General features: G+C 50.2%; 2 protein-coding genes across 3 annotated transcripts in view; one reads left to right on the top strand and one right to left on the bottom strand.

Moving 5' to 3' along the window:
• Positions 1 to 418: 418 nt before the first annotated feature.
• On the bottom strand, positions 419 to 14711 carry KCTD21 (potassium channel tetramerization domain containing 21). 2 transcript variants are annotated; one of them, XM_032852975.1, is made up of 2 exons: positions 14619 to 14711; positions 419 to 1659 (listed from the first exon to the last, which is right to left on the bottom strand). In XM_032852975.1, the coding sequence occupies exon 2, from the start codon at positions 1627 to 1629 to the stop codon at positions 847 to 849; it is 783 nt and encodes a 260-aa protein (XP_032708866.1). In that variant the 5' UTR covers positions 1630 to 1659; positions 14619 to 14711; the 3' UTR covers positions 419 to 846. The 2 variants fall into 2 exon arrangements, with proteins under 2 accessions (XP_032708866.1, XP_032708867.1); XM_032852976.1 differs by having other exon boundaries at positions 14576 to 14663.
• Positions 14712 to 14873: 162 nt separating this feature from the next.
• USP35 (ubiquitin specific peptidase 35) overlaps positions 14874 to 22424 on the top strand; it is a 50956-nt gene continuing 43405 nt past the window's right edge. The window contains exons 1-2 of the mRNA XM_032852974.1: positions 14874 to 15215; positions 21537 to 22218. Coding sequence (XP_032708865.1) covers positions 21546 to 22218 — 673 coding nt within the window. The 5' untranslated portion in view covers positions 14874 to 15215; positions 21537 to 21545. The remainder of the gene's footprint in view (positions 15216 to 21536; positions 22219 to 22424) is intronic.

Below are 22424 nucleotides of genomic sequence, written 5' to 3'. Positions count from 1 at the left end.
ACCCTGAGAGTCCCTAATATTATTTGTGTAAAATGACCTATTTCAATGATACTTCAAATTCTTTGGAGGAAAGGATTACAAAAGTCACATAACAGTCTATGTTACGAAAGGCCTTTCATTGCCCTGGCTCCAGATACTTTAAAATCTTCACAGGGACAGCAGCTCATTTCTGAAGTGAGAAATCCCCAAACGTCTACATTTGGCCCAGTCAAGAGGGACAGCCCCATCCTCTGAACCCGGCCTGGACACTCACTCCGCTAGGCCGTGCCACAGCTCCAATCTCTCCCCGCCATAGTGGAGGCCAAAAATGCAGCTCTGAAATCTCACTTCCAAGCTGGCCCAACATGGCTGTCCCTGGGCAAACAAGTCCAAGGTTCCGGGTGCATCCTTGGGACAGAGAAGCAGGCGGCGTGGGTGACTTAATGTCCTGGGGAGCTGACGGGGGCCTTCTGTTTTCACCCCTTCCCCTTCACTAGGGGCTCCTTTCACAGAGGGCTTGGGGAGGCACTGCCTAATGGTACAGAGAGAGCCGGTGCCTGTGAAGAACCTGCCATTCCTCTGTAGCCAGCAAGCCCTCCTGTGGCCTTTTGGACACACTGGCAGACACTTCGCTTGTCATGACCAACTGCCCATCTCTAGCTCCAAGTGGCAAGGAAAAGGTGGCTCCATGGAGAGGACACATGGATTCGTATAGGGAGACTGCATTGTGGGGGGAATCAAGTCCTGCTACGCGATTAATACAGGTTAGTGTAGCGCCCTGGCTCCCACCACTGGCGAGACACTCTCCAAGATCTTGGCTGACATGGAGCTTCTTGGGAGCCCCCCTCCAGTGCTGCTGGGGTCCTTTTATCTGTACCGTATTAATCGAATAATCTTATTGTTCATAAAATCCACGGCATGCGGGTGAGAAGAATCGATGCAAAAGCCATCACTCAGGGCGATTTTCAGCACCTCTTCCACAAAGACCTGGAAGCTGTTGATCTGCTTGTTGGCTGGCACCACCCAGAGCCTCTTGAGGTTCTGCTTGGTGTACTCCTCCTCTGGGAGGCCCTCCACATTGGCCACCCAGTCCAGAGTCAGGTGGTTGGGGTCCTGCAAGTGGCTGGTGATGGAGGAGAGATTGCCATTGGAGCAGTAAAAGAGCTTGGAGCCCAGGAGCTTGAGGAAGAGGCAAGAGGTACTGAAGATGTTGGCATTGAAGACCTGCATGCTGGATGAGGAGAGGCTGTAGATCTGAGGGGCCTCGCGTACAGTGAAGTGGACCGTCTGTACCCGCTGGTTCAGGGTGATGTTGAGCATGGCGTTCTTCTCGGCCTTGGAGAGCTCCACCTCCTTCTCCTGCAGGGCCTCAATGAGGGGCTGCACCTGGTAGAAGTCAGCCTCCCTTCGGAGCAGGCCCATCTCCTGGAAGTCCTCCGGCAAGTCCAAGTGGGAGGTGCGCAGGAAGTTGAGGATGTAGCGGAAAACTTTGCCGTCACGGTCGATGAAGCAGTTGCCCTGGCTGTCCCTCTTGGTGGGCATCTTCCCACTGAACATGGCACCCAGCATGGAGTCGGGGAAGCTGGTCAAGGTTGCCAGTGAGGTTGTGTAGAGCTTCCCCCCGACGTTCAGTGTGATGGGGTCAGACATGGCAGGAGGCCGGGATGCTGGAAAGTAGTCCTGGGCAGGGAGAAAAGTGAGAAATTACCCAACCCTATCTGGGGTCTTGGTCTGTCGGGGCTGGTATGAAAGAATACCATAGACCCCTTGGCTTAAGCACTTCTCTCTCACAGTTCTGGAGGCTGGAAAGCCCAAGATTAAGGTATAGGCTGATTTGGTGTCTGGTAAGGGCCATGTTCTCGCTATGTCCTTGTGTAAGAGAAGGGGCAAAAGAGCTCTCTGGAGGGGTGCCTGGGTGGCTCAGTCAGTTAAGCAACTGCCTTCAGCTCAGGTCATGATCCCGAAGTCCTGGGATCGAGTCCCACATTGGGCTCCCAACTCCACGGGGAGTCTGCTTCTCCCTCTCACCTTCTCCTCGCTCATGTTCTCTCTCACTGTCTCTCTCTCAAATAATAAATAAATAAAATCTAAAAAAAAAAAAAGAAAAAAGAGCCTTTTTTCTGGAGCCTCTTTTATAAAGGTATTAACCCTGTTCATGAGGACTTAACCCTCATAGCCTAATCACCTCCCAAAGGTCCTACCTCCTCATACTATCACACTGGAGATGAGGAGTTCAACAGAGGAGCTTGGGGGACACAAGCATTTAGTCCCTAACATCTGTGTATGCATAGTGCTCAACTCCTTATTGTAGATCAAGCCCACAGTCCTAGAGGTTGGAGCGAATTAATATGGATTAAAAATGGATGGGTGATAATTACCACACCATCAAAAACATATTAGGTTCACTAGGGAGTTTAAAAAAAAAAAAAGCATGGATCTGCCCTCCAGAGATTACTGTAATTGGTCTTTAATATCCCAGCACTGGTATTTTTTTAAAAGCACCCTTGGTGATTCTGAATGTTCAGTTAAGACCAGAGAACCACTGTTCTAAGGAATGAAAGAAAAAGTGCTTGGACCGGAAGCTCTGTTACCTGCTCATACAGAAACTTGTTTACATAACGTCATACATATTTTGACTTAGAAAATACCACCATCCATGCCTATTGCGCAGATGAGGAACACTGCCAGGATTCACTCCCCATGCTGAGAGACGTGAACGGCCATGCCGGGATTCAAACCCAGGTCCCTTTATATGACAAGAGAAAAAATATGTAAATGATTACTAGCCAAACACTGGTACATTCTAAGTACCTAAAAAATGCTCTGAGATTTGTCTTCAAGCCCAGGACTCCTACTGCTATACCAATGATGCCTTCTTATTATTTTTCTATCCCAAAACATTTATAATGACTGGCCATGATTAGTGCCATTTCTGTCTATCTCCCAGGCTTACAATGGGCCTCAGCTCTCTGGACTCTGACACCCTTTCCTGGACTCTCACCCTGCCGCAACCTTGCTATGAAGATGCTCTTGGCTCCTGGTGGCCTGCCCTTTCCCAACATGATAGCACCATAGCCTCCTCTGACACCTTCAAGTTTCAGCGCAAATGTGGGTCTCTGCACCGAGCACTCTTTACCTGATCCTTAATAAAGCTCCCTTCCCCTGCCATCTTGCAGCTTCCAGCGTCTAAGGCTGGTGAGTCTCCTGCAAACTGAAGTTTTGGAATCTAACTTTTCTTTAAGATTCTAGAAGGCAGGGGATGTCCGCTCTCAGCTTCCCACATGATACTTTCCAAGATCCCACCTGTGGAACAGATTAAGCAATCCTTCCCTGATGCTGGGCCTGAGGGGTGCAAATAAATGGACCCTGACTGCTCTCGAGAAGAGCCCAGCTGGCGAGGACACCAAGACAAGAGGTGCAGTAACAAGGGGAATGGACCCAGAGCTATGCGAGTAGGTCAGTAATGAATCCTGGCATGCTCACTGTCCAGATGGGAAAACAGAGGTCTGAAGCAGGACTTCCCCCAAAGTCACCCAGCAAGGGTAGTGAGCAGGCCACCAGAGCACTCCTCACCCTCACCGTGCCTGCCTTCTGAGGCTGGCTCCACCAAGGCTCCCTTACTCCAGATGGTGGAGACTCTTGCCAGAAGATGGAGGCGATGCTGGAGAGAGCTGACCCAACCAACTGTCTGGGGGGTCGCCTCACGATTCCTTCTCCATCTCATGGGGCACCCTGATACTGCAGAAAGGCATCAACCATCTGGAGTGCCTGAAGAGAAACAAGCCATGATGAAGTTGCAAAATCGGCAGCAGAAGCCTGGAGCAGATGGGCTGCGAGACAGTGGGGAAGTCCAACAGAAGGGGTGGGGCGAGGGGCTGAGGGAGGGGTGCCTGCTGTGCTGAGACCTGCAGCTGGGGGTTGGGGCTTTGGCTCAGGGCTGAGTCTGGTCAGTTTGCTCTCCAGAGGGCCCAGGCAGGAGATGGACCCAGGGGCCAGGGCCACCCCCTTCCTCATTCCAAAATCTCCCTTTCTTTCTAGAAGGTAATTTGCATATTTCAGTTTTCAGTCTCACTCCTTGATTTAAGGCCCAGGCTCCATGAAATGGCTCAGCTCCATGGAAAGAGCAAACTCAGGCATCAGAGAGGCTGGGCTGTCTTTCCTGACAGTTCTGTGGGCCCGTATGTCCTGTACATTAGTGCTGAAGAGCTCAGAACGCCGGGTGGGGAGACAGTCAGTAGCCACAGGGCATGTCTGGGGGCTCTTGGGTGAGCACCCAAACTCCTCTTTCTCTGTAAAAGCAGCAGAGGCTGGTTGGATGCCAGGTTTCCTGACCACCGCTGCCCCCAGTCTAGGGTGCTCTCGGTGATATTCTCCGCATGCCCAAAAGTCACAGAGCTCCTCCAAGTGCCTGTTTTCTAGGGGCAGCACCACTGTGTCCACCATCACACATGCGCGGGCCCCATGGGCACAGACACACATGTAGAAGGCACCGTTACATGTGAAGACAGAACTGGCCCCCTCTGGGATGCTGAGAAGCCTCGTGAGTCTGCTTTGTGGTCAGGTGGGGATGAGCCACCCTCACTGAGCTACAGCCCCCTGGGTGTACTCAGCGGTCTCCTTGACATCTCCACCTGGATGTCCCACGGGTACCAGGAAGCCCAACGAGGAATTCCTCTTCCCCAGTGAACTCTTCTCAGCCACCCAAATGTCTGAACCCAAGACCTGGGAGGCAGCTCTGACTCCCTATCCCTAAAAATTTTCTCACTCTGTCCTCGAACCCATCTCTACAGCTACTCCCAGAGCTCTGACCACACCGCCACTTTCCTTCCATCCTCACTGGGCGCCCTGCTTTCTTTCTGTCCACCTTCCATTTCAGTCTTCCCGAAGCACGATGGCCCACCCACATCACCTTCCGCTTCCAAGCTCACCTCCAGCCCCTCTGGTCCTCCAGACACTCTGCGCACATCCTCACGCTGTCACCCATCCCACCTTTGCTGTCTCTATACCACCCTTCTCGCCTATCTGCTGTCACCCTTTAAGGCCCACCTATGAGTCACTGCCTCTGTAAGGCTGTCCCCAGATCTCCACTAGGTTCACAGCTCTACTCTTGGGCTTCCTGGCCCTTTGCACAGTCCCCCTGGCAGTGCCCACCAATCCATTATGCTATGATCATGGCCCTTCTCCCCGGCTTTATCAAGATGCAGACCACTGGACATCCACATGCAAAAAAAGGACCTTGACCCACATCTTAGACCATGTAGGAAAAAATAACTCCAAACAGATCATAGGTCTAAATGTAAAATCTTTTGAAAACTTGAAAACTCCAGGACAAAACCTTTGTGACTTTGAGTTAGGCAAAGATTTCTTGGCTGGGACCCAAAAGGCACAAACCATAAAAAAACTGACAAATGAGGCTTCATCTGAAGGAAAAATTTCTTTTCAAAAGACACTGTTCAGAAAATGAAAATAGGGGCGCCTGGGTGGCTCAGTGGGTTAAGCCTCTGCCTTCGGCTCAGGTCATGGTCTCAGGGTCCTGGGACAGAGCCTTGCATTGGGCTCTCTGCTCGGCAGGGAGCCTGCTTCCCCCTCTCTCTGCCTGCCTCTCTGCCTACTTGTGATCTCTCTCTCTCTCTGTGTCAAATAAATAAATAAAATCTTAAAAAAAAAAAAGAAAATGAAAATAAGATGAACTGGGGAAAATATCTGCAGAACACAGACCTGATAAAGGACTGTTAACCAGAATACATAAAGCACTGTCAAAACTCAGAAAACACGCAACCCAATGAAAAAACCAGGCAGACAATCTAAACAAATCCTTCAGCAAAGAAGACACAAATAATCACATGAAAAATGCCCAAAAGCAGTAGTCACGAGAGACACAAATATTAAAACCACAATTACATACCATTATATACTTATTAAAATAGCTCCAATAAAAAAATGTGACAATACCAAATGCTGCTGACTGCACAGAGCAAAGGACACTCACGTGTGTTGCTGGTGAGACGGCAACAGGGTATAACCATTGTGGAAGGCAGTCTGGTGTCTGTTTCCATGTGACCCAGCAATCCCACTCCTAGTTAGGTGCCCAGAGAAATGAAGACGTACATCCATGCAAAAACCCATCCCTGGAGAATTCTTGAGCCCCGTGCTGGGTTCCCTGCTCCCTCCCTCCCTTCTCTCCACTCCCCCCAGCCTGGGGCTCAATACCAGGACCCTGGGATCATGACCTGAGCCAAAGGCAGACGCTTAATGACTGAGCCACCCAGATGCCCCTACACTCACTAGCTTTAAACATTCTTATAGCAACCCTAAAAGTAAGCATCACTCTCCATTTGGCAGATAGGAAAGTGGGACACAGAGAGACTGGTGACTTGCTCAGGACACACAGCCAGCTAGTGGAGAACCCATCCTTGGCCCACTCAGTCTGCAAAAAGTTCCAATAGTGACCAAAGGCTGTAATAGCTTCAGATACGTTTGAGAATCTCCAAAACAGCCCTAGCAACATTGCCCTGTGGCTTACTCGGCAAGATAGCTACTGAGTGCATGCCTCCTGCTCTCACTACGTGCGGAGCTTCATGTAACATTTGGTAGCATTTTATTTATTTGTAATAAAAATATACAGAGAAGCACAGACAATGATCCTATTATGTTAAATGCTGGACAGGCATTTGTTCACCTGATGTCTTTACAAGCACCCTGTGAGACAGAGACTATTATTACCTTCATTTGACAGATGAGGAAACCGAGGCTTAGAAAGTTTAAGAGATAGTGGAGGAGCTGGGATCTGAATCCAGTTCTGTGTGTGTCCAACACCTCTGATCATTCCTCCTTCCCATCGCCAGCTCTCAACATGAGAGAGGCACACTGCCTTATTCTCAGTCCAGACCCGACAGGTATGGTCCTTGGATGGCTAGTCCGCTGCCAGCCTGGGCTCTGTCCAATCCCATCAAAGGACATGGGGACAGGACTTGAGGATGGCTCAGGGCGCCTCCATGGCTGACATAGGGCAAGTCCACTGAGAGGCCCAAGGTCTTCTATTTCATTAGCAGCGGATGATGTCTAATGACAAAGCAGTGGAACACAAAAGCCAGGTTTTTCAAAGCCAGATTAGAAAAGATGGATGAGAGGGGCACCTGGGAGGCCCAGCTGGTTAAGCGTCTACCTTCAGCTCAGCTCATGATCTCAGGGTCCTGTGATCGAGCCCCAGATCAGGCTCCTTGCTCCGTGGGGGCCTGCTTCTCCTTCTCCCTCTGTCCCAGCCCCCGCTTGTGCTCTCTTCTTGGCACTCTCTCTCTCAAATAAATAAATAAAATCTTAAAAAAAAAAAAAGACGGATGAGAATGCAAACTGAACCAGGAAATAGATAAAATAAATCACATTGCTGCTTCTGAATGGGTAATTTTTTCTAAAGCAGGAGGCTTTCCAAGCCTGACTCTCGACTTGAAAAGAACCAAGAAAAAGATCAGCATTATTTCCCTTTTGCAGAAAACGACTGGTGTCAAACAGGAAATTATGCCCGGCTAATCGTCAGACCATCTGACTGGACTGGGAAGGCCAGGGGATCTGGGGACTTGCAATTGCTGCTGGAATTCTGTCCTTCCTCAAATGGGTCTGTGGCCCAAATGAGAGGGATTCCTGAGGCCCAGCCTGATGCCATGTAAAGGGCAATTCCAGTCTGGGGCCTGAAAATTACCCGGGTGGAACCTCTACCTTTCTGTGCCATAGAAAATGTAATTCTTTGAGAGCAGATGTCCTATAAGGAAGGGCAGCTAATACATTGCTCTAGAGTCCTACTTTAAAACTCTGTCCTGGGGGCGCCCAGGTGGCTCAGATGGTTAAGCATCTGCCTGCGGCTCAGGTCACAATCTCCAGGTCCTGGGATCAAGTCCCATGTCAGGCTCCCAGCTCATTAGGGAGTCTGCTTCTCCCTCTCCCTCTCCCCCTGCTTATACTCTGTCTCTCTCTAATAAATAAATAAATCTTTAAAAAAAAAATAAGGCTCTGTCCTGGCACCCACCTGTCCCTGCAGTGCTCCTGAAGGACACAGCATTAGCTGTGTATCATACCTGCACTAGGTGTTACACATATTAGTTCATTTAAGCCCCGTAATGCTCCTTCAAGGAAAGTATTATCTCCCAACTTTACAGATGAGAACCTCAGGTTCTAAGAGGGAGGGAACTTGCCCCATATAGTGGCAGAGCCAGGGTCCAAGTCAAGGCCTGTCTAATGGCAAAGTCTGGGCTGTGAACAAAGGCCGTTGGAGAGATCTGGCACTCGTGCCCCTCCTACCTCTTATCAGGTGCTCTTACACCTCCCGTCTCTATTCGATTCTGACCTACATAAAGACCAGGGTAGGGGCGCCTGGGTAGCTCAATGGGTGAAAGCCTCTGCCTTCAGCTCAGGTAATGATCCCAGGGTCCTGGGATCGAGAGACCCCCGAATCAGGCTCTCTGCTCAGCAGGAAGCCTGCTTCCTCCTCTCTCTCTGCCTACCCCCACCCCACCCCACCTGCCTCTCTGCCTACTTGTAATCTATCAAATAAATAAATAAAATCTTAAAAAAAAAAAAAAGACCAGGGTATAGAGAATCAGCATTTCCTGAGAACCAAGTACGTGCCCAGAGCTATGTGAGGCATTTTCCTATAGCTTCCTTCATTAAGTTACCACACTGATGCTGTGAGGTAGGTATGAATATCATCCCAATTTTTAGGGTTATAAAACCGAAGCACAGAGTAGTGAAGACAGTTACTTAAGATCACACAGCCGGAGGCAGCAAAGCTAGAATTCCACATGAGGTCTCTCTCCAAAACCTGTGCCCCTTCCAGTAATACAAGCCATAATATTTTATTAGGGAGCATAACAGGATTTGAATAGACACCTATAATACTTCGGAGATGAAATATCTTAAAGTTGTTCTAAAATTAACTACAGTTGTTGTGTTATCCTTATCCAAACCCAATAGTATTTTTTTTTTCAAGAATTTAGATTAACTACTACTCTGGAAAACAGTATGGAGTTTCCTCAGAAAGTTGAAAATAGAGCTACTCTATGACCCAGCAATTGCACTACTACGTATTTACCCCAAAGATAGCAAATGTAGCGATGATCCAAAGTGGCACCTGTACCCCAGTGTTTATAGCAGGAAGGTCCACAATAATCAAACTATGGAAAGAGCCCAGATGTCCACTGACAGATAAATGGATAAAGAAAGTGTAACACACACACACACACACACACACACACACACACACAATGGAATACTACTCAGCCATCAAAAAATCAAATCTTGGGGCACCTGGTGGCTCAGTCGGTTAAGCAACTACCTGCAGCTCAGGTCACGATCCGAGGTCCTGGGATTTAGCCCCATATTGGGCTCTCTGCTCAGTGGTAAGCCTGCTTCTCCTTCTCCTTCTGCCTGCTGGTCTGCCTACTTGGGTGCACTTGCCCTCTCCCTCTCTCTCTCAAATAAATAAATAAATAAATAAATAAATAAATAAAATCTTAAAGGAAAAAAGAAATTTTGCCATCTGCAATGACGTGGTTGGAACTAGAGGGTATTATACTAAGTGAAATCAGTCAGAGAAAGACGATTATCATATGATCTTACTGATATGTGGAATTTAAGAAACAAAACAGGATCATTGGGGAAGAGAGGAAAAAATAAAACAAGACGAAATCAGAGGGAGAAAAACCATGAGACTCTTAAACTGGGTTTAAGAGGGTTGTTGGAGGAGAGGTGGGGAGGGAGGATGGGGTAACTGGGTGATGGACATTAAGGAGGGCACGTGATGTAATAAGCACTGGGTATTATATAAGACTGATGACTCACAGACCTCTACCTCTGAAACCAAACTATATGTTAATTATTTGAATTTAAGTAAAAAGATTAAAATCTTACTTTGATAAAACTGATGAGTATAACCTGAAAGAATAATTACTTTAAATGCTAGTTAAGATAACTAGTAACTACTAGTAAAGCATTAACTAGGACTATAAACCAACAATATTTCAAACTGTGGTATTAAAACAATAAAGAGGAAATTTGTATTACATGTGTTGAAAAGACTAATTAGCAATTAAAAAAATGTACATATATATATATATATATATATATATATATATATATATATATTGAGCCTCACAACAATAACTCTGGGACCCTGGCAGGACAGATCACATTATTTTTATTTCACCAACACAGAGAAAAGAAATCCCTGGCCCAGGTCTTCATATACATTCTTGATTTCTGAGTCATGACCTGGAGGAGGCTCTGGGCTTGGACATTCCTGAGAGAACCTTTGGAGGCAGCCTGGCTTCTTCTCTAACATGGGTCTTGAGCAAGAGACTGAACCCAGCCGCAGGGGTTTTGGCCAATAGTCTGCATATACCCATGGAGTCCTGGAAGAGGCATGGGCTTTCTGCGCAATTTCCTATACTACTGCCACGGACCTTCAATAATGACACTACTTGCTGTGCAATCTATTCCTACTACAGAGTGAGGACCAGTTGCAACAACAGTGAATCTACTGATAATCATTTCTCTACCCGCGCATTCATCCCTCCATCATTTCTTCGCTCTGCTCACTCGAAGAGCCTAGAAATGATAGTCCAGTAGCAATGAGCACACCTGGCCCCAGATCCTGGTTTCTAAATGTTATCTCCTACAAAAAGAAATCAGGGTTTCCTGGGGGACATTGAGGATTCCAGGACTTTGACGGAAAAGTGCAAGGTGAGCCTGGAACAGCTCTTACCAGATAACAAAGAAGCAATCAAAGATTAATGAGATCCTGTCAGAAGAACACAGGAGATCTTAAAAGTTCTCAACAAAAGAAAAAAAACCACTCTATTTTTGTAACTATGTGTTGTGGTGGATGGTAACTAAACCTATCATGGTAATCATTTACCAATATATACATTTACCAAATCATTATATGTGATTTATATCTCAATTAAGACAAAATACAACACAACAGAGAAGCTGGCCTGAAGGGACTCTCCTTGGCCAAACTTGCAATAATCTGAGTACCAAAAAAGGTTAATGATGATAATGGGCTATATTATACACTGAATTAAAAGAAGAACATGAGTCTATGTCACTCCATAAAGAAAAAAGACAGGGAGAGGAGACTAAGAAAGACACACACAGAGGAAGAAATTATTCTATTAACAAAGAATACCAGTCAATAAATATAGAAAGAATGGCACAATTAGAAAATCACCATTTGCAACCCTCAGTGTTGCAATTCGGGCAAGGATCATGGATGTAGTGAAAGGTACAGGGAACACACATTTTGATAGTCTCAAAGAATCACTCCAAAGACTAATTACAAGGGGAAAAATTACAGAGATGGGGAGATTAGGCAGTTGTGACCTTAACCAACAATCAAATTTAGCACTGATGGACAGTATGAACCTGATATCATCCGCTTCCTGATGTGATGTAATACAGCACATCATAGCCAGTAAGTTTAAACACCTGCTGTATGCTGAGCCTGTATACAGCATTGTGAGAAAGAAAAAAACCTGAATCTGATCATTGATAAAATCAAGCACAAATTTACAAAGGTTGAGGAGGCTTTTTCTAGATTAAATGAGATACCTAAAGAGATAGAATATGACGCATGAATCTTGACTACATCTGGTTAAAAAAAATACACAAGATGCTTTTTGGCAGTTGGAGAAATTTGAGTATCTACTATTTATTAGATAATATTGACTTCTTTCAAATTTTCTTAGGTATGAAAATGGTATTATGGTCATGTTGGATAATTCTATAATTAGGATACAAGCTGAAGAATTTAGGGGACAGGTGTCAAGATGTCTGTAACTTTTAAGTGGTTCAGCCAAAAGGTGTGTGTGTTTGTGTGGATAAAAGCAAAATCAGCAAAAGGTGAACTGGTGTAGCTAGGTGAAAGGCCATTCTTTAAACTTTTCTGTAGCCTTGAAGGTTCTAAAAATATTTTTATTTTGAAAGTGGGAAGAAAATAATGCTTCCCTCATGGGACTACAGATATAAAATTCCAGTCAGAGTGCCCAACCCAAATAAATAGCAGGTTCAGGAAACAGTTTTTATGAATACTCCCAAGAAGCATTAAAATCTGGTCATTCTCCTCTCCATGTACTGCTGTGCTTTGGAGAATGAGGTAGCCAACCAGAGCGAAGCTAAAAGAGCCCACAGTTGGTGGTGGAGATAGAATTTAAACCCGAGTGGTCTCTCTCCATAGAACCACCACTCACAGAAAGCACAGCACGAGGCCTGCCTGTCACTGTGCTGGGATTCAGGCTGGGAGAAGATGGCTGGCTGTTCAGGCCTTGCTTCCCCTGCCTCCTCCTGAACCCTGAGTCTCCACTACTACAGCAAGAAACTCCTGTTACAGCTCACCGAGAATGTTCACAAGACGGGCTCATTCTGGGCCTCAGAAATGTTGTGGCTGGGCAAAAAGAACTAGAGGGGCTTTGGCATCCTGGGCCTGTGTTCGACTCAGGCTCTGCCACTTCATTAACTGTGTGGGCCTGGGCCAATTCCCGGAGAGATGGGACTGTGACTACAGCAGTCATGATAATGGCTGACATTTCTGAGCAGTTATTCTTATGCTAGGCATTTTATGTCTATTGATTCCATAAACGAAGTAGATAGTATTACCATCCCTACTTTAGAGACCAACCATGTCAGGCCCTCTCCTATTTCTGCAATTTGGTACCTGCCATCCCTTCTGCCTGCACTTTGAAGGAAAATCCCATTCATCTACCAGGACACTCAGCTGGAATTCCTTCCTTCCTTCTCTACATCTCCAGATTATTTTATTTTCACCCTTACCAAAGTCTGCTTTACCTAAGTTAGATGGTTGCCTGACCATCCTGTTGGGGCTGGGATCTCCCCTCTCTGTATCCCCTGAAGCAAGCAGAGTAGGGGAAGGGAAAAAAATTTCTTCCTCTGCTTAGTTAGATCCATTTTCCTCAACCCAGACTGACATCTACCGGGGGCGCGGGGGGGCGGGGGGTGGGTGGGCCACATTTTCTGAATTTTAAAATACTTTTATTTTAAAACACTTTCTTGAAGTTTCAATTTGGAATCCAAGGCAAGGCCCAGGTGACCAACTGGAAGTCAGTGTAGGAATTCCCACCGTGTAGGAGATAGATTGAACATGGCTGGGTAAATTTCAAGGGTGATAATACTCAGTGAGTAATGTGTCTCCCAGTGAAACCAGATAAGAGTCCTCTCCCCCATGCTCCCCTCAATTCATCAAGATAAAAACTGGCTCACAGCCCTGGGGACTGTATGAGAGCCCTGCCCTTCACCTCCCCTTCCTGGCCTCCCCACACCCAACAGCTGTATCTTCAGCCCTGTTTTGCCCAGTTTATATCTCTAAGAAGCCCACAGGCTGCTCCATTACCCCACAACCCACACTGTAGTGGGAAAAGGTGCCATCTACACTAAGGTGACATGGACCGTGCTGTGAGCTGCCCAGTAGGGCACAGCGTAGGGAAAGGTGAGCTGGAGGAGGGAAGACACCTCACCTGCCAATCTGACTTGCCCATTGGCACAACAGAGTATTCTCTTACCTGGTGCACACTCCCAACAGGCTCCACCATTCCCCATCCCCTTCCAGAATGTTCCTTCACCATCTCAGCTTACTCTCAGGCTTCATTTTGTGGTTTTCCTCAGGCACAAGCACTCTATTTCAACCACTCTCTTCCTTATGGCCTTCCTGCTTCTCACAACCATTATAATTTATACAATTCAAATGCATCTCCTCATTACATCCTCACAATATCCACAGGAGGGTCGCCTTACAGATTGGCATTCAAAAGGGTTGAAGCTGGTCTTGTCACACAACCTGCATAGGGCGAGACATCTAAACTTTTGATTCTTCCCTGCCATTCACTCCAGAGTAAACCTCTGCCTCATTGAACTGCAGGAAATTAAGCAGGGTTTTTGGAGTAGGGAGTCCTGGGTGGTTTTGGGCAAGTTACTTCACTTCTCTTTACTCCTGTAAACAGATACAGTGATGCCTCTACAGTGTATGAGAGTTGAATGAGATCACGTGTGTGACGCACTGAGTTCAAGGGATGGGCTCTTTATTTCTATTACAAGGGAAGGAAGGTGTTCTGTGCATTCACGGGTGTTTGCCCACTCGGGCAACCCGGTACCCAAACCGTATCAGCGCGTGGCCAACCCTTGGCTTTCCAAGGCCGTGAAGGATCCTTTCGATCTTTGTGTCTCCACCCCACCTTCTCCAGTGCTTTTTAGCCCATTCCAACCAGTCCAACCTGGGCTTGTTTATCAGCTTTCTCAGCCCTCACTCCCCAGCCCCGGCCACCCGCTTCTGCGACCTCACCCGAGCTCTCCTCCTCACCTAGAGACTCCTCCCCTCCTTGCCCCACCCACCAGACTCCTCCCACAGTCTCGACCCTCTTTATCCGGGCTTTTCCAACCTTCCCCATCCATCCAGACTTCTTCCACCAGCTCCGCCCCCTCCCCCACAGTCTCTGGTGTTGCCATCCCCATTGCACAGATGAGAATGGCAAGGCTAGGGAAGGTGAGATGACCTCTCATAGTAGGACAGGCGCCAGGTGGGCCCGCGTCCCCTCACCGACTGTCTCTGAGCCCCGCGTCCCCCGCCGCGCCGCACCCACCTCCTGCCCTCGCTCTGCAGCCTCCCCTCCGCGGGCGGCCAGCGCAGCTTTGCTGGGGGGGGAGGAGAGCCGGAGCCCAGCCCAGGGGCGTGGCGACACTGGAGCCGCGCTCAGTGCTCCGGGACTTGTAGTTCTCCCTGGGCTCTTTGCCGCACAACACGCCGAGCGCAAACTCTATCTTCCAGGAGGCATTGCAGTGAGCCCTCCAGCTCCCCGCCTCGCCCCCGCCGGAGCTCAGACCGGCTGGTCTTAAAGGGGACGCGGCCTGAGTGGCGGTTCGCGGGGTGGCCCCCGCTCCGGCTCCTCCCCGTTTCCCGCACCTCGCCCCTCCCCACGCTTCGTCCTGCAGCCCCGCAGCCCAGCCACGGCGCGGCTGACTCGGACTCCCTGGGTTCAAGCTTGTGCAGAGCTGGGTGGGGAGTTTGGACTTTGCAGCGAAGGCAGCATCCCTGCCGGCTGGGACCTGGCGGAGGGCGTCCCCACTCCAGGGGGAGCAGAGGACTCGCCCTGACCTAGCCTGGCCTAGCCTAGTCCTTCCAGGCCTAAGCGCCCCGCCCAGGAGCCGGCTCTGAGGCCGGGGCTACCGGGGTCCCAGAGGTAAGGGGGCTGGGGGCGTGTGTGCCGGTTGTGGGGAGGGAGTGTCTGCACCCTGGCGGTTCGAGAGCCCTGGGCACGCGCGAAGGGCTCTGAGAGTTTGGGGCTGGGAGAAGGGAGGTCTAGGTGCATCTTGGGCCTCGCTGTGTGACCTTGGGCGAGTAGCTGCCCCTCTCTGGGCTTCCACCTCCTTCATCAATTGTGTTTGGAGGTGATCCCTCCCTCTCCCCCAATACAGTGAAGCTCACCGGCCTTTCGTGGGGTCCGTAGCTCCAGCCTGGGCTGGGCACCAGTGCAAGGTATAACAGAAAGGAGGGGTGGGGCTCAGATAGGGCACAAACTGGGGGGCCAAGAGGTTGCAACCGCTTAGCATAGGCTTTTGCTCTTCTCAGCATCCTCGCTTGGGCGTACTCCCCCTACAAGACTTGAGACTGTGTTAGCCTAGTGCCCGCCCTTCCAGAAAGCTTGGTGTGGGGGTGGGGACTTGTCTGTCTTAAATATGTGAGGGGTGGTCCCAGAAGTGATGGGTGATTGTGGTGTGTTCCTGAGAAGGGAATATATGCTCTCTCTCCTCCCATTCCCCTTCAGTTAAAGAGCAGTTGCGTTTTACCAGTAAAACCCTTTCTTTCTTTCTAGGAGACAGTTTGGTGGCCCAGACGAGGGCCTCCCAGTAGGAGGGCAAGGAGATCCTTCCCAAGGCTGCCTCAGGGAGAAAAAATTCAGTTAAAAACATTCAGAGACAGATGCTGCTGTCCAGAGAGCTGGGTCGGGGGTTTGCTGGGAGGGACACCTAGTGCTCCGCAGGCGGAGTCAGAGGAGGTAGATAGGATATAAGGGTCAGAGAGGAGAGGAAATGGGCTCCTCAGCTCTTAGGTGCTGAGTTGGGGCTTGGAGGGTCAGCTGTGCTCTGGAGTAGGGAGAGGTTGAGTGAGACCTTCCTGAAGCCCCTTCCCTGTCCTATGAGATTCTGTGAGCTTTTGACCTGAGTGCTAAACAGGAACAGTATTTGTTTTCTTTTCTTCAGTTTTGGTTGTTTGAGTCATTTCTAAATGGCTGAATCCTCACTCAGTCCTGTCCTGTGACCTCTGTAGGGACCTTCTTGGTTAATTTTGAGTCTCGGGGATATGGATATGAGGGACCAGACCCTGCAGAGGAGAGGGCAGTGACTGAGCCAGCCCCTGGAAGGTGCTTTCCTGGTGATAGCTTTAGTTTTATCTCATCTTGCTGTCACATTATCTCCCAATGGCCACTTAGCACTCCTTCACCCCTGTGCCGGTCCTTTGCTGGGCACTGGGAACAGATAGGTGATTGGAGCTCCTTCCAAAGGAGATCCCAGCCTGATGAGGGAGATAGACACAGAATCTAGTGACACTGCTGAGGGAGGAGAAAAGCAAAGAGGGCCTTGGGAAGCTCAGAGACTTGGACTGCAGGGGGCTTAGGAAATGCTTCCTAGAGGAGGGGCATGTGACCTGGGCCTTGGAGGATGAGTCAGAATTTGCCAGGAGAGTGAAAAGCCTTTCCCAGCAGAGAGGACATCACTAAAAGGTGGCCTGCAGGAAAAGCCCACTGCCCATATTCATTCAGATTTGTCACCACACAGTGTTTGTCAAGTTCATGTTCACCCCTGTCCCCCAATCAGCCAAGTGTCACAGAAAGGGCTTGAATGTCAGGTTCAGGAGTTCGTGTGTTATGCTGAAGGGGCTGGGGAGCCTTGAGAGTTTTGTTTTTTTTTTTTTTTTTAAGATTTTATTTACTTCTTTGACAGACAGAAATCACAAGTAGGCAGAGAGGCAGGCACAGAGAGAGGGGAGGCAGGTTCCCCGCCGAGCAGAGAGCCCGATGCAGGACCCTGGGATCATGACCTGAGCCGAAGGCAGAGGCTGTAACCTACTGAGCCACCCAGGCGCCCCGAGCCTTGAGAGTTCTGAGCAGAGAATGGCAAGATGGAGCTTACCATCTAATGAGATTAATCTGATGATTTTCACAGAGTGGGTCACATAGACCTGGAAGGGATGAGGAAGCCAGAATTGGGGCCCAAGGTGTGGGGGCAGGGCATTGGACACACACACACACACACACACACACACACAGACACGGTGCTTTGGGGGTGGTGGAGATGAGTCAGGCTTCACCATGCAGGAGCAGAGACCTGTCAATACACAGTGGAAATGTGGAGGGTCATCCAAAAGGGACAGATAAAGGGATCTGGGCCTTCCAGGGAAGGGATTGTGATGTTCCTATATTCTTACTGTGTGCCCTGGAGCAGATTGGGTGTTGCTGGAACTCTCAGGCTGTCATGCCAGCAATGAGAGGTATAAGCCAAGGGCTCAGGGGAAGAGCAGCAGCATTGGCTGGGAAAAGATAAGGGGTAGTCAGGTGGTCATCTCCCATTTGGGGGCTCAGAGACTCAGAACAGTGAAAGAGAACCTGCCTCAAGGCTGTGGGCACCATGGGGCATAGTGCCTGGGCTAGATTCAAAAGTTGGATTCTATTCTGCAGAACACAACCTCTACTGGAGGATGGATTGAGGGAGAGAATGAGGAGGTGGTGTTAGAAGGCTACTGCACTAGTCCAGGCAAGAAGTAAAGAGGAGCTGATCTTGGGGGCTGCTGGAGCTCTGGGGGGGATAGTGGAAATACTAAGTTAGCAGTGAGGGATGAAATTCCTAGTAGAATCAGTGAGATCAGGAGTGTATCTGTCTTCTTGCTTGACAGTTTCTGTTTCCCACTCGGTGCCAGATGGCCCAAGAATAGACTCATGACTGTCCCAGCCCTCATCCTTCTTATACCTCATCGCCTTCCCTGTCACGGCTGAAATGCTCCCCATTTTCCAGGTGAAAAAGCTGAGGAGCCTGGCAGGGACTCAGCCAAGGTCACCTGGTGATCCAGAAGCAGAGAACCTGGGTCTCATGCTTTTCACGCAGGCTCTTCTAACGGAGGATGCGGTACTGTGTGCTGCTGCACGCTGCCGAGCTCGGTGTGGGGCAAATGTTTCTTGGGGCAGAGCCAGTGTTGACAGGCCATCTCCTTGTCCAGAGCCTAGAGGAGTAATCCACCCTCCCAGGAATGCTCTTGGTCCGCAGCTCCCTCCGCCAAGGAGACCAAGTGCAGGTTCTTATCCCACCGTCAAGGCTGTGTGCCTCCCCCATGTTGATCCTCCACATTCCCATGTGTGCCCTAGGGAAATCAGGCCTTGTCCTGCCTCCCTTCTGTGGCCTGTGATGAGGTCAGGTGAGCTCCAAGCCTCTAAAACCCTTTTGCATGAATGCACCCAAGATAATGAGTGGGTTTAGTTGGTGACTATGGCGACAGCTGACCTCAGACTGCCTGTGTGGGAGTGGGGGCAGGTAGGCAGGGCTTGCCTGGAGTGGCTGGGCCACAGACTGCACGGAGGCTGCATGGCTGGCCTCGGAAATCACAGCTCTCACAGAAGGGCACCACTGCCAGGCCCCTAGCTGCCAGGTGCAAAGGTGTCAGGTAGAATGGTATGAAATTGCCAACATCTGCTCCTTTGCTTTCATGTGGTTCAACCTGATATCACTTATCCCCATTTTACAGAACAGAAAAGAGGCTCATGATGTGATTTGCTCAAGGTCACGTAATGAGTTGCAAGACTATGATAAAAAAAAATTTTTTTTTTTTTAATTTGACAGAGCGTGCGAGAGAGCGAACACAAGCAGGGGGAGTAGGAGAGGAAGAAGCAGGCCTCATCCCAGGACCCTGGGATCACAAACCGAGCCGAAGGCAGACACCTAGCGACTGAGCCACCCAGGTGCCCAAGACTAGGATAAAATTTGCCCAAGTTCACACTAGAACGTAGGGCTCAACATTCCTAGTCTGTTTTTCTTTCCACTTCCAGAACATTCCCTAGCCCCAGAACTCCCTTTCTGCCTGCTCCCAGGTCCTTTTCCTCCACACCCAATGTCAATATCCCATCGATTAGGGTTTCTTCTTGGCTGCCTGAATAACAGGATTTCTTGGCATCCTGGATTGAAAGTTTATTAAGTCCACTCTCCTGGAGGGCAAGATTAGGGGTTTGCAAGGATGGTCTACAAGGGAGGTTGGTCATAAGCACTCCCTAGGAAAAAGAAGACTAGGGATGAAGGGATACCAGTTTTTAAAGACCTGTTTAAAGGTCTTTGAGATTATGCCTTGCGTTGGCACACTTTACCAACATGTGTGCCTCCACCACCAGAACGTAGTTCCTAAGGGCAAGGACTTTGCTTCTAAAGTGAAGGGGACTGATTCACTGAGCAGTTCCCTGTGCTCAGCACCATGACAAGGACTTTATATTTGCTTTAACAACAACCCTGCAGGGTGGAAACAGACTCAGAAAGCATAAGTAACAGGGATGGTAAGCCGACTGCATTTCCAGATGAATCTCATTCAGAGTAAAAAGAGTTGAACACACTATTCCAGGAGGCTTGGAGTGGGCCCTGGGCATATGAATTTGTGCTCAGTTACCAGGTGGTTGTGAGGCAGCCAAACCAATGTCTGGGAACCACTGATCTGTACTCTGGCTTCACCCCCAGTAATCTCAGAGATGCCGGCCATTGAGAAATAAGTCCTAGTCCCTGCCCTGAGGAGCTCACAGCCTGGCAAGAGACACAGACAAACAAATGGGCCCATTGCTCTTAAGAAATGCAATAACGGAAACTTGGTCTCAGCCAAGAGCTTAGGACAGAGAACGGAGCAGGATCTCGTTCCCCAGGACCTCGCACAGAGTCTGGGTCCCACAATATCTGTGGTTCTGAATAAAAGTTTCTGGCCCCTCATTTAGTAAATGTATGGCTTGTCTTCACACCAACTCTGGGTCCCAAGAATAGTTTTTACTGAGCCAGTAAGTTTAAACACCTGCTGTATGCTGAGCCTTCTATCAGGTCCTGCCTAGAGTGGGGTCATACAAAGAAAGAAGTGGCCCTGTCTTCTTGGAGCTGAAAGTTGGATACTAAGAGAACAAGCTTTACCTTTGTGACCCAGCATGAGCATCAGAAGCTGGGGAGAAAGGCTTCCAGGAAACTGCCCGAAGGGAGAGGAAAAGCAAAGGGAAGGCTCTTGTGGTCAGAGGAATAAGGTAGCAATAACTCATACCATATTTTGCATTTGCTTCGGCAACAAATGCCTACCGTGTGCCAGGCACTGGACTAGGTGAGTGAACAAAACGGATATGGTTGCTCCTCAGGAACCTGTATAGTATAGCGGAGGAGGTTGACTCCAGCCAGGGAATCATGATAAGTGCTGTCATGGGGGACACGGTGCTCTGAAATTGTTAACAGACATGTCGACCCAAACAAAAAGGCTAGGCAAGGCTTCCTTGAGGAAGTGAGTTTGAGCTGAAGTCCGCAGGGTGAGTCAAGCAAGGAGGGGAGGGAAGAACGTCTACAAAGGGCACAGCGGCAGGGAGAACACAATGAGTCAAGAGTGAGGGGCTGGTGTTGGCTCAGGCTGGGGAGGGGAAGGAAGGGCCTTGAACGTGCAGAGCTGTGGAGCTAGGCCTGGAGGCAGGGCCAGGCCACAAACATGTTGTGCTCTGCTTCATGGGAGGGAATTACGCGATCCCAGCTGTAATGGAGGAGTAAGCTGCAGGTGGCTGTAGGATTGGAGGGTGAGGGATGGATTCATGCCTGTAGGTCCAGGGGTGTTCTAATTGGAGACAGCCCGTTTGAGGTAAGCTTTGAAGGAAAACAGGAGTTTGGCTGGCTGTGTGAGTGGGAGGGAGGTGGTCGTGGAGGTCTTGGGAGATAGGATGTTTCAGGCTAAAGGCACAGTGTATTCAAAGAACTGGAGCCTTGGAAAGGTGTAGATAACTTGGCAAACAGCAAGAAGTTGATTTGGGGCAAAGTGTGCAGAGATCTCCCCGTTGATCCTTCCTTGGGATCCTGAGCTTGCCTGCCCTCCCTCCTTGGAGGTGTGATTTTGTGTGTGTCTCCGCTCATCTTCCCCGACAGGACAGGACTTGGCCAACATCGTGGACCACAGCTTTCATAACTGGCTTCTACCAGCGCATGAGTGGATGAGGGCACCAGGGAGGCCTGGGGAGAGGACAAAAGAGTGGGGAAAGGGGTGCGTGGAAGGTTCAGATATTGCCTTCGTGAGATTAAAGGCACTCATCAGCAATAACCACAACCCCCTGGGGGCTCATTATGCCTGGCGTTGCGCTTTACTTCATTGCGATACCTCCGCGTGAGGCATCCTCGCCCCCTTTCCCAGGTGACGAAACGGAGGCCCAGAAAGGTGATTGCTCGCCCCAGTTCTTGGTGCAGGGGACCACTTGCGGAACTGGATCTGTTGGGCCGAGCGTGACCCTGCTCTCTGTCTCCTGCAGCGTGGCGTCATGGACAAGATCCTGGAGGCGGTGGTGACGTCCTCGTACCCCGCGAGCGTGAAGCAGGGGCTGGTGCGGCGCGTGCTGGAGGCGGCGCGGCAGCCGCTGGAGCGGGAGCAGTGCCTGGCGCTTCTGGCGCTGGGCACGCGCCTCTACGTGGGCGGAGCTGACGAGCTGCCCCGTCGCGTGGGCTGTCAGCTGCTGCACGTGGCCGGCCGCCACCACCCCGACGTCTTCGCCGAGTTTTTCAGCGCGCGCCGCGTGCTTCGCCTGCTGCAGGGGGGCGCCGGCCCGCCGGGCCCCCGCGCACTCGCCTGCGTACAGCTCGGCCTGCAGCTGTTGCCTGAGGGCCCCGCAGCGGACGAGGTGTTCGCGCTGCTGCGGCGGGAGGTGCTGCGCACCGTGTGCGAGCGCCCGGGGCCCGCGGTCTGCGCGCAGGTGGCGCGGCTGCTGGCACGACACCCGCGCTGCGTCCCCGAAGGCCCGCACCGGCTGCTCTTCTGCCAGCAGCTGGTGCGTTGCCTCGGCCGCTTCCGCTGCCCGGCGGAGGGCGAGGAGGGTGCTGTGGAGTTCCTGGAGCAGGCCCAGCAGGTGAGCGGGCTCCTGGCTCAGTTGTGGCGGGCCCAGCCCGCCACCATCCTGCCTTGCTTGAAGGAGCTGTTCGCCGTCATTTCCTGCACAGGTGCGTGTGAGCTGGGCCTCGGGGTGGGGGTGGGGTGGGGGGAGCGCGTGCGCGCCAGGGACCGCTTGGGCGCCGGCCAGGTGATTGTGTGTGCAGGGTCTTTTGCTTGGCGTGCCCGTGTCGAAGTATGGCGGGGTGGGGGTGTGTGTATGAGTTCGCACTTAATGCACAAGTCGGGGAATGAAGTGTTCCTTAATTAGCAGGGC

The sequence above is a fragment of the Lontra canadensis genome, unplaced genomic scaffold, assembly GCF_010015895.1.
Source record: "Lontra canadensis isolate GAN:19392208 unplaced genomic scaffold, GSC_riverotter_1.0 scaffold7, whole genome shotgun sequence".
NCBI classification, from domain to species: Eukaryota; Metazoa; Chordata; class Mammalia; order Carnivora; family Mustelidae; genus Lontra; species Lontra canadensis.
Note: the sequence above shows the minus strand (reverse complement) of the source record. Positions and strands in the feature narration are given on the sequence as shown.